The 12325-nt window shown below is 34.0% G+C and overlaps 1 protein-coding gene across 1 annotated transcript in view; it reads right to left on the reverse strand.

The window, feature by feature from the left end:
• Positions 1-4202: 4202 nt before the first annotated feature.
• Positions 4203-12325, reverse strand: part of LOC105251270 — a 40661-nt gene continuing 32538 nt past the window's right edge. The window contains exons 5-6 of the mRNA XM_025406966.1: positions 9254-9416; positions 4203-5090 (exon numbers count right to left, since the gene is read on the reverse strand). Coding sequence (XP_025262751.1) covers positions 4846-5090; positions 9254-9416 — 408 coding nt within the window. The 3' untranslated portion in view covers positions 4203-4845. The remainder of the gene's footprint in view (positions 5091-9253; positions 9417-12325) is intronic.

Consider the following 12325-nt stretch of genomic DNA (forward strand, 5'->3'; position numbering starts at 1 on the left):
CCATCTCCAATCTCGATTCGATAAGGCGGCAATCACTGTCGTTGATTAGGTGGTCTCAAAAAAGTGTTCCTCTGTTTTTCGTGATCTCGCGAGATTCGATTGGTTCTTAGATTAAGTCCTCGTGCTTGCGAGGGATCTCCGTAAACGGAAGCATTCTCGTTTCGCGGCATCTTATCGACCCTTTGCGACGGACCTTGACATTGTTGGACGACGGGTGCTCGAAAGGACAGGAAAATTGATGTGAAACGCATAACGTAGAACATTTTACCTCAATCTTTGCGATGTAAATATTAAAATTGTCGCAGTTGCTAGACATCGGTCTGGAAATTGTTATGTCTCGTCACTTGTGAACGATCGAGAGTCTGATATTTAATTTGTCTTTTCTAATTTGCCCTCTCTACGACACGATTATTATCGCCAATTGCCGTGAGGGAGGCGTGCGTCATATTATCGTTGTCGTTAAGTTTTTTTTTCAATCTAGATAATAAATGAAATTAATTTTTTATCATGTGTTGTATCTTATTTTAACCTTATCGCACATCAAAAATCAATATATATATATCTAGATATTTAAACAAATTGAATTTTTATCTTGTCAAGTGCTTCTCTAAATATTTCCCCTTTCCTAAATTATATTATTATACATAAACTATTTCTCAACATTTCTTAATGATTACTAATCAGTAATATTCTATAAAAGATATCCGTTAATATTCGTTTCTTTTAAATTACTTTATAATCTCCTCAATCCATATTGTTAATTAATATTTATAGTTAATATTAATACCGGAAAAATAATCTTATAGCATATATATTAAAAATACATATCAAAATATATCCAAATAATTTGAAAATGTACAAAAACATTTTTTTAAATATTAAAATCATTAGTGAAAAGGATAAGTAGTATCAGGACGAAGATGGATGGGTATTACTGTGACTGTATATGTTGTAAACTTGATACACGACAGTGATGTTCTTGAAATACTTACACCAATATATAACATCATAATCGATATAATCGATGAATATCTATCCCCTGGAAAATTTATTGAAACGCATTTATTATTCAATTTTTCACTGTGCTGTCCTTGACGAGCACTTACATCACGATTGTAATATCATCGAGTACGTACGAATTTTACAAAAACAGCCGGCTTAACAAGTAGGTAGGTGCAAATGTGACAAATGTGCCGTTCGAATTTAAACGTGAACGAATATCCTCATATAGATATGTACAGTATACGATTATATCGTTGATCGGTTCGGTATCTAAATCAATATATAATAAAAGTTAATTGTTAACATTATCTAGTGAACGATAACAATAAAACGAAATATATCATAACAATCTTGATATCATGGAATAACACGAGAATGCAGTTGCAGTGATAATTTTGCAATCAAGAAGAGAATATTATAGAGAATATTATATAAAGAAAATATTTCAAAATTTTCCAACTTTTTAAATTATCGGAATTTAAAGAATTAAATTGGTAAATTAAAATAACGTATTATATTAATTGCTTCTTTTCAAAAATTTTTTTGTCGACATTATTTTATGAAGCGACGTATAAATTAATTATGCGATTAAAGCTTGTCAAATAATCAAATAGCGAATTTTTAAAGAGATGATGACCTTATGTTCTAAAAATTTAGAGCTGATTCTTAAATGCATAATTCTTAATTGCATTTTGCTTCATTATTATTTATTGATATAATTACATGTTGCCAATTTGATGTCTATTTTTATTCTGACGCAAAATTATCTCTGCCGCGGCACCTTTAATCCATTATCGCGACATGTTTGTCGCAATAAAACATATTGGAACGAATGATCAGGTGAAGACCTTTTAAAAGTCTCAATAAAAGAGCATATTGCATATTTAGGGAGTCGCGATTGATCTCGCTGCATATTCGCCTTATCAAATAGATCTTAATTTCTAGTTTAATTTCACGTTCGTAAACCTGCAATTTTTTACGAGGATCGCGTGATAATAAATTAAATTTCGATACCAACAAACGATCATTCGAGAAAGCAATCTGAATTGAGTGACCTTTAGGGACGATCCTGAATGATCGTAATTTCACGGCACGAATATTTTAACGAGGCCGGTTCTCGAACAATGCCACATAAATATCTTTGAAAATAAAGGTACGCAGATAACAATAATTTTATATAAATTTCTAGAGAAATCATAAGCGATAAAGTGTAATAATACTATTCGGGTAGAAGAAGAAAAAAAAAAGAAAAACAAAAGTGTCCCGATTTTCACGAGACGAGTAATAAATTTTTATCTCGCGTATGCAAGTATACACATACGTAGATTTGTATATATATATAATTTATAATTTTTGTTTCTTTCTCTCTCTATATATATAATATATATTAAAACAACCACTATAAAATATAAATATATTTATATATTTATAATATATATCTCTCTTTTTCTTGCCGTTTCACGGCTAGCTGCCTACGTAGGGCTGGACGGATACGATGTGATTTCACCTTCCTCTCGCGGCGAGGACAAGTAAGAGTATACTACTATAGGGATAAAATAATGTAAGAAAATAATAATGTAAGAAAAAAAATACAAGGGAAAAAAAAACGTATCACGTATCCTGCGACTTTCACGGCAATCCGTTATTAGCCGAACAGTAATAATCAACGATTCAATTTCTCTCTCGAGAGAAAATTATATGATTTTTGCAATACGAAAAAATTAGCTATTAAATAATTCCTTCTACATTAAAATTCAATTATTAACATATAGAGTGCTACAATGTTAAATTGATTGCAATTAGCATTAATCGATATTGGTGCAAACAGCTCTTAATTATTAATACAATTTCTTTTTTGTTAAATCCAATTGCAACTTAATTAAATTATGTGACTTTTAAAACGTGTAACAATTTCTACATAATAAGTGCAAATGTATCACGAATATTACCTCAATAAGAATAAACATTAATACTAAATGTTACAAAGTACTCGTTTGGACGGAAAATAGTTGATAATACTAATAATAATATGCGATTACACAACATTGAGATATTTATATGTTAAATCGAAAAAGTGTTAATTATTAAATTCGGTAACGATTCATTGCCGTGTCTGTATAGAAATCTCTACATACTTTAATGCGATTTATTTATAGATATATGTATCGCGTCGTTCTTGAAAATTTTAAAACGTTTTACACAACTATCACTATATTAACAGTCGAGTTTCTCAGTTAGAAAACATGTACTTAATTATATGATAAAAACGTAGTCGAAATGTTGTAATTGTATGCGCATATGTAATAAATGTGGAGACCATGTATGTTTTGAACTTTGCAACTTAATTTATCCAGCTTAATATTCAATTAAACTCTGACGTTACGCTTAATTAAATGGTGATTGCAAAGATTATCAGATTATTGCAGTTTGTATGAATACGGCTACGTAATAAAATAACTTTCCAGTAACACGTGCGACTGAGATAATAATATGTTATATCACAAGCAGAATTATGTTTGGTTACTTACTTGCGTTTTTATTTGAAACAAATTGAAAATCTAATTAAATATTTTCACTAGGTGAATTCTTCGAAATGCAAATTGCAAATAAAAGATGCGTAAAATGGAGATCAGATTCTTGATGATACTTTAAACTACGCGTGAGTTTCGTACGCCTTCGGCTTCACGAGGAAATGTTTCGTTACATTATCTAACAATTTTTTTTGTTTATTATCAGTTCTTTTTTTTGGCGTGTAAATACAAATATATTTAATAAGGCAAGAGAATAGAATGGAATTGCTATAGTGCCTTGAAACAGAATGCACACATGTACATGTACTCTTCATTTCATAAATTTTGTCAAAATCTGGTTGGAGTTAATATCTTTTTTTTTTATTTTTATTTAATTAAAATTCATTCTTTTTCATTCGTAATAAATTTTTGTCTAAAAATTTTTTAAAGAAGAGTCGACGTTTATGTGAGTTCAATACAAAATTTACAATTTATATTGAAGTTAAATTCCTGATTTTGATCCTGTATAAACTGTGTGTAATGTGCGAATTTGATTGTTGACACTTTATAAGACTTACGGTATTAAATCTGAATTTATTTTCTATTTTACACACATTTATATAATGTACAATTATTTTTTTTTATTACTACACATATATTATAAAGATAACGATTTTTATCATATTTATATAACAATATTAAAATTTTTATTTGTTTTCTTCAACGTTGATGTATTTCTTTCGTCCATTTTATTTTCTTGCCAGTACTCTTATAATTCATTATCCATTTTATTACTCGATTTACACCGAATAACATCATGTAATAATATAGTAGTAGAAAAGTGTAAAGTGACGTAATACTTAACGAGTTACCGTCAATTTCGCGTTTAATCTGGATTCGCTTAATATTTAATTCAGGTAGCTTCGGAGAGCTCTCTCTCTCTCTCTCTGACGATTATCGATCGCCTTTATCAATCTATTTACATTCGCGTCGCGTCGTAATAACGATAAATTTCTAGCGAGTTTCGTCTTCGAAATTAATTAAAAGTTCCATTATATCGAAATCATCGGGCGATGTCACCGACTTTGACAAAACACAGCTTCGCGCAAACTTCGATTTCGTTCTCAATCGCACATGAAAATCAACGACATTATCGGAGACTACCTACCGTTAATGAAACGTACCTCGTCAAACTATTTCTAGTAGATGTCTCTGATTTAGTAGTCGCCGTCATCTGATTTCTCGTCACGGCGTCCTTAAACGATCGATACTTGTGACTACAGTAGGGAACTCTCGCGTCAATAACGTGACAGGAGAGAGAGGAAGGCATCGGCTAAACTTCCGTCGAGTGCGTCTGTATACGCACTTTCTTCTGCGAGCCGTTCCTGGACAGAGTCGGGCTGTGCGCCGAGAAGCCAGGATTGTGAATGCCGAGGGGTTTCGGCTTCTTTAACGAACTCCTGAGTGGCGAGGCCGTGCTCGCCACGCTCGCGGAAGTGGCCACCGATGCCGTCGATCCGTTTCCGGCCCCGCCGACGTACGGCTTGCCGCTGGCGTCTGTCATCGAGATCGAACCACCTGCAACAACACGCGGAATTAATAACGCGTCGCGTCAAAGATTTTATCCAGAGTACTTTCAAATTAATCAAATGTTGCATCGTCGAGCACGATCTGTCAGATGTGTAATATATTGCAGAAAATTGATTAGTGTTTTTTTTTAAAAACACACACACACTGTATATTATTGAAGAAAAATACCGCGTATTATCATTGCATTCAAACATGATTATAAAATTAAAAAAATAAAAGTAAAAATAAAATAAAATAAAAATAAAATAAAATAAAAATAAAAATAAAAATAAAATAAATATACAAATATTTTGTTTAATTTAGTTTTCGGTCTCTCAAGGCACATAAACTATATGAATTTCAAAAGAAAAAAGATGAACGCTATCCGAACATTTACCGTTTAATAATATTTGAAGTTATGCAGCTGTTTGGAATTTGCAGATTTATTTGGCACAGAATTATTGTACATTTTCGTTACCGATACGATTTTTTCAACACTTCCGATAATGCACAGATATAATCGCAAACGATATTTTTCGATACACGACAATTACATTGATAAACACTTTTATGAAAAATGATAAGCATGCGATCTAATTTCATCTTTTAAAAAAAAGTTTGGAAGCTCAAGAGAGAGAGAAACGAAGCAAAATTCTCATCACGTTTTCACTTTTTTTACATTTTATTTTCGATCGTCAGATAAGAGTTTCAAGAAACGTAAATTCGAAAGACGCTCCTTACTTTACAGTTTTCTATCTTTTTTTAGAGTCACATATGTGTTGTCATCTCGTTTCAATTTTCGCAGAAATTGCTGTGCGCAGAAATTTCGACGTGATATTTTATCGTCGACGCATCTTTAAATCGATGAACTGGCCATATATTATAAACGAAGTGAGCTCGTTTTTAAGAATTTCTCTTCCTGAATATAACATGCGCGCGATATAGCCTTGCATTTTTCAATATAGTTTCTCGGTTAATGTCATCCCAATTATCGCTCTCTAGGATTAATCTAAACCTTCACATCCAGATGCGCATTACTCAATTTATAATACCATTTATAATGTCAAGAATGATAAATTAATTACGTAATGAATATTGCGATACGTTTGTTAATAATTAACGACATAATTTTATTTTATCACATCACTTACCGCACTCTATGCATTATAATGTCACGTTTATGTTTAATACATACTTAATGCGAAACTAACGCGTAAACAATGTACTGTATACTATTCGTTTAACAAAAATTAACGTGTACGAAATGCATATACTATATCATTTAATAGAAATGTCACCTTAAAAAAAAACTAGCGAAATGCATATACTATTCATTCACTAGAGGTCGCGCTTAGAAAAAAAGCGTGCGAAATACTATTCGTTTAATAACCCTTGGTCTACAATCTTGCTTTAAGTGGAGTCGTAAGAAATTAACCAATCACAATTGATTGTGAGAAGAATAATTGAATACGATTGGTTAATTTCTTACGACTGCGTCACTTAAAGCAAGATTGTGGAAGGATAAGACTTGATTGTCAACATTATTTAAGCGAGATTTAAATGTGTTTATTCTTATCTTTTTATTTCTTTTAATAAATAAAGACAGATACATATTTAAGTTTTCGCTTAAAGCCAAGGTAACATTGATGCAATCAAATCTAATAAAACTAGCCTTTAATGACATCACGGCAGCCATATTTGATTCTCGGGATGACGGAATCGGACCAACTCTGTCGGAATCGGACCGGAAACGGAAATTGAGATATTTCGCAGTGTACTGTGTGCGATCGTTTGTGCTGGACGTTTGCCCAGGTAAATATAATCGCGGTCGAGTATCGCGAGTGTTCGAGTGTTAATCGATCGCTGAGATTAACGCTACGATTACGATCGCTGGAATTACGATCGCTGGAATCATAATACGGCATTTTACTGTCATAAAATTCACTTATCTTATATTACATCCGAGTTTCGATTTTTTGGCTATTGAAAATAAATATCGCGTGTGAATAAATCTGTGCCGTATCGGGAGTGTCGAAAAATGTATCGGGAGTGGCGAAAATATATCGGGAGTGTCGTATATTATTTGTTATATAGTTTTTATACAGTTTTTTTTACACCGATCTGAGTATGCGACAGTTTCGTCAGATGAACTCCGTGCGACTGTAATATTCAGACATTGTTTAAACAAGTAAGTGTTTACTTGCCAAGAAATTGAGTTATCGAAAATAAATATTTGCTATTGTTTGCTAGTAAGATTGTAATATCGGAAGGAAAGTCGCGAACGATCGTTGCGTTATGCGTAAATATGATATATCGCGTCGGTAGCGCGACAGTTTCGTCAAGTTAACTCCGTGCAATCGTAGCTCATTATTAACCGTATTAATAATCGATAAATATTCAATATAAAAAAAGATTTCCTGTCCAATCTTTATACGCCTCTTCGTATATTTATTACTCATCATTCGAGCGGAAAATTTATATTAAAATATAATGATATTATAATAATATTATAAATTATTATTTCATTAATTATTAATTATATCAATTACAATATCAATTAATTATATCAATTATATATTCATATATTTATTATTCACCATAAACTGTAATGATATACTCTATTAATATATAATCATATATATCGACATTATCAATTATTTTTAAATTACTATTATAATGTATGGCTAATAAAGAGATGCAATGGTGCATCATCGATACACGTTAGACGAAGTGTAAAACGACGAGGAAAAAAAATCATTTTCTTTTACGATCGAATGAGATTGAGCTTGCAAATTACGACGAAATAAATTTGATACGTCAGACGTCTTATAGGTCACGATGCACGGAATAAGCGGGCGTAGCACAGTCCTTACATTATAGTGGCTTGTTTAGCGCGCTCGCTATGCAACACGGTTAGCGAAGACACGCACACCACGATCCTGCCGCATATCCCGTGTTTGCGTATAAGACCGCAGGTAAACGCGCGGGAGAGCATCCTCGCGCATCCTCTGTAATATCCTCCGCAGTATCCTTCTGTCATGCGTCTGTTTACACCCAGCACATTCCCCAAACTTCATCATCTTCATTTCAGACGTATTTCTCTTTCGTGTGAGAGGTATCGACTTCCTGTCAGGTTAAATGAACGTCTTTCTCTATATAAGTCGGCCAAATATCGGCAAATATGACCTACGTGAATATCATAAAATTATCGTAATTTTCGCGGCGAAACAAAGTCCGGATGTTTCCGGAGGGAAAAATGCGGCGCGTTAATGAAGAAAAATGCCTCGCGACGATGTAACGCGGGAAAATATAGTCGTTGAAAATTATATTAAAGCTCGAAAATGTTGTTTAAGAATTCGAATACTTTATTTGATTCTATTCTGTGTATATATACAGGGTGTCAGGGCGATCTCTTTCCCCAAAAAAGCTCTTGTAGCTTACCTCGAGAGCTTTTCAAAACACTATAATAAAGTATTTTTTCATCGAGTACTTTTCGAGTTATGAGGCTTGAAATAATTTCTTAATTTTTACATAAACCATAAAATATCTAGTAAAATATCCATTTTTCGATTATCTTACCTCAATCCTTTTATGTACAAAATAATGAGAGAAATCAATTGGTGTAAGAAAAATACATAATTGTCTCGAAGAAAAAATATGTAACTTGCAATTAACAATTACATATTTTTTTAGATAAGATAAGATAATCGAAAAACGAATATTTTACTAGATATTTTATGTAAAATTAAGAGATTATTTCAAGCTTCATAACTCGAAAAATATTCGACAAAAAAAATACATTATTATAGTGTTTTGAAAACCTCTCGAGGTAACAGCTTTTTTTGGGAAGAGATTGCCCAGACACCTTGTATATGTGTGTGTCTTTATAATATTCATAATATATTGAACCCACGCTTTATCATACATGCTTAATGTTAAACACAAACGATAATGAAGGATACAATATACATGTATGTATTTGCGTTAAATGGACATACTTTGAGCTCGGCATTAATCGCAGTAATGTCATTAATCCCATTAATCGTTTAGCGCGCTTCCGCGCCAGATATCAACGTCATGTATAACGTATCTAACACACACACACACACACACACACATAGGAGATCGAGTCGAATTTCGCGAAATTAAACGACTGTCCGTTCCGCCCTTACCGTTCGTTGGTTGATGATACTCCCGATATCCTGGATTATTTATAGTCCCTCCACGGGGATCCGTGACGACCCTAATCTTGGTCGGGTCGCCGCCTCTTCGGGCGTAAATGCCCTCGTAAACGGCAGACACCAGTACGCCGAAGTTCAAAGCGATGGCAGCCAACTGCAACGATAAATATAACATGCACAATTTATTCAAAGCGCGATGAAACTTCGATGATGCGAATTTATTATATGAAACTTGCAACAGTCACATCGATTAAACACTCCCGAGAGCGAGAAAAAATCTTACGGTTTAATTGTATTTTTTAAATAATTTCTTTTACTTTTTATCACCACTTGCTTTTGCCAATGACATGCTTATGAAATAAATAAATCGATACGAGATTATATATAGAAGCGAAAAGACACGCGTGTTGCGCTCTTTCTTTCGAGATATAAAATTGATGGAATGTCTCGTACAAATTTGATCGCGTCAATTTTAAATTCTTAATTCTAGATATTGGTCCTGCTACACGCTTCTACACAGCACCGAATAAAATTCAAGAATACGAATCTTACATAATCGACGCTAAAGCTGATATTCAATGGCGCTAAAGTCTAAATTTATTAAAACAAGATCCATCACTATTACGTACTTTTCATTCTGAAATAAAGACTTCATTCGCGTGAAATGAGAGAATGCGTTTATCCGGGGAATCAAATAAAGCCACGACGTGCCCGGGGTGTAAAATGTGTAAATTTCACGTACGGGAGTTCCACCTGTTCTTCCCCAAGATTCGCGCATTTATTTCGCTTCCCCGCTAATTGGCTCGCGGACGCCAATTAGTCGTCGCGCACCATCCGCTGCTCTAATTCGCCGCTTGATATAGCATCGGCCGTGATATTCTCATCGGGAGAACATCGGGAGATCTTCGTTACACAGTTCGCGATACGTATACGCGGTTCTTATTATCCCGGAGAGACGTTTGTACAACAAACACCGAGAGCGCAAACAAACGTCTCTCATTCTCCTTCCTTCTCCCTTTCGAGCGTCGTCCTTTCTTATGCGGCGTGCGAGTAACTAGGGGATCCCCGTCGCGTACACACTATCGATACGAGAGGAGAGGCATCATCCGTAGGTGGCGATCGGCTGGACGGTGGAAGGAGCGCGCGAGGAAGGGGAGACAATTTAATTAGGGCCAACAAAGAAGCCGCGCGCGCCATTGTTGTTCCGCCGCTATAATTAATCTGGCCGTCCAGTGTGTTTGCCTTTTTTCTTTTTGTCCTCCTTGGGGACGAGCGTCGCGATCGAGCTTATCTCCCCTACATGACGGAGACGCGATAAAAGGGAACGTGGCGATGAGCCAACCCTTTCCTCCCTTCGCCCTTTCGTTTATCAAGGCGATGATTATTTTACGGAGGAAGAAAGAGGCATACGAAGCGGAAACGGAAATGTCGAGAGATGTATTCCAGGAGAAGCTGTTTGGAAATTCCACGAGTACTTGCGTGACGCTTGCGTGAGCCATTTCACGAATGTTTCATGCGTTATTTAGCCAGCATGTTCGGATATGGACACCCGTTATATGAACAGGATGATTTCATTGCGTCGCGATAAGAACCCCGTGAGATATAGTAGCTATTATGTGGGGCACTTGAGTCAAACTTATCTCGGAGATTTTTTTATGCGATACCTTTGTCGCGAAATTATTTATACGTGACTTGGTTTACTCGAGGAGCTTATATACAGGGTGTTCTTTAATAAATGCGACAAATTTCAGGAGGTGATTCTTTGTCGAAAATTAAAGGGGAGTTTTTCATATAAATATATACTCCTACATCTCTTCTCGTGTAGTTACACTTCTCTAAAAATGAGGGTAAAAATTAGGTTTTTATTTTTTTCTCAAATTTGGAAAAAAGTAAAGAAATGAAATTAGGTGGATATTTTCTACTAGTGAAAAGGTTATTTATTAATACGCAATAAAATTATTTATTAATATTATTTATAATTAAATATTTAACTAAATATTAATTTATTAATATTATTAATATTATTAATATTATTTATTATTTTTTTCAGACTTCCATATTGTTATAAGAGAATGAAACTAGCAATCTCTATTCAATTTTTTATTAAAACTTTTTAATGTTTATATGAAACATTAATTTACTCTCCTTCATTTTCGACAAAGAATCATCTCCTAAAATTTTTCGCACTTATTAAAAATCCTGTATATATGTATATAATTTCACGTAATATTATTACACTTTATTTCAATTACAAATTCTTCAATGTATACATCTCTTTCTCGATCATAAATTATCGAGGCAATTATTGAAATAAAATGGAAGATTATTATTTATTATTATTATTATGCATTATTATTCATTATTATTTGATTAAAGTTATATTATTTTCATCGAACATATTCTAAAATATTATTATGCCGCGTAATGCTATATATTGACATAGCAGCAAGGTAGCAAAAGTGAGAACTTACTCGATTGAACTGTTTTGAGCGATTACCTTATCTTGTTTCTGCTTATTCATTCTGTCCAATTCAATTTCGTCCTTAGCCCTTTTCAAGAGACTCCGTTTCCTTTTATCCATTCTCGTGTACTTTTGACGAGAGAATATCATTGACATGTCATTCTCTTTTAACGCAACAGAAAAAAGCAATTTTTGCTTTGAACAGAAATTTTGCGAGCCAAAAATACACGATACCCAGCGATCAATCTTTATCAGAGACGATAGATCGCTCCGTCTTCTTTAAGACTAGGGATGGAAAAAAACCGTCGTTCAGAAAAATACAACTAACATCTCCGCAAGTGGCAAAAAAAGTGTCGCGTTCAACTTGCGTGCGATGACGAGTGGCTGAACAAGAGAAAAAAATTCACTTATCGCGAAGCCGAGAACCGGGACAATACGATGAGTTCGCTAACGATCGGCACCAAAACACTCACTGCGAGTCCGCCAATGTCGGCCTATTGTTTTAAAAGTATCTACGAGTCGTGGCCACTCCGACACATACTAAGTCGCACAGGCTAAAGGAGGGGCTTAAAAGAACACCTGAGCCTCCGGTTCACGATCAG

Source organism: Camponotus floridanus, unplaced genomic scaffold, assembly GCF_003227725.1.
Source record: "Camponotus floridanus strain SB8 unplaced genomic scaffold, Cflo_v7.5 scaffold16, whole genome shotgun sequence".
Classification (NCBI taxonomy): domain Eukaryota; kingdom Metazoa; phylum Arthropoda; class Insecta; order Hymenoptera; family Formicidae; genus Camponotus; species Camponotus floridanus.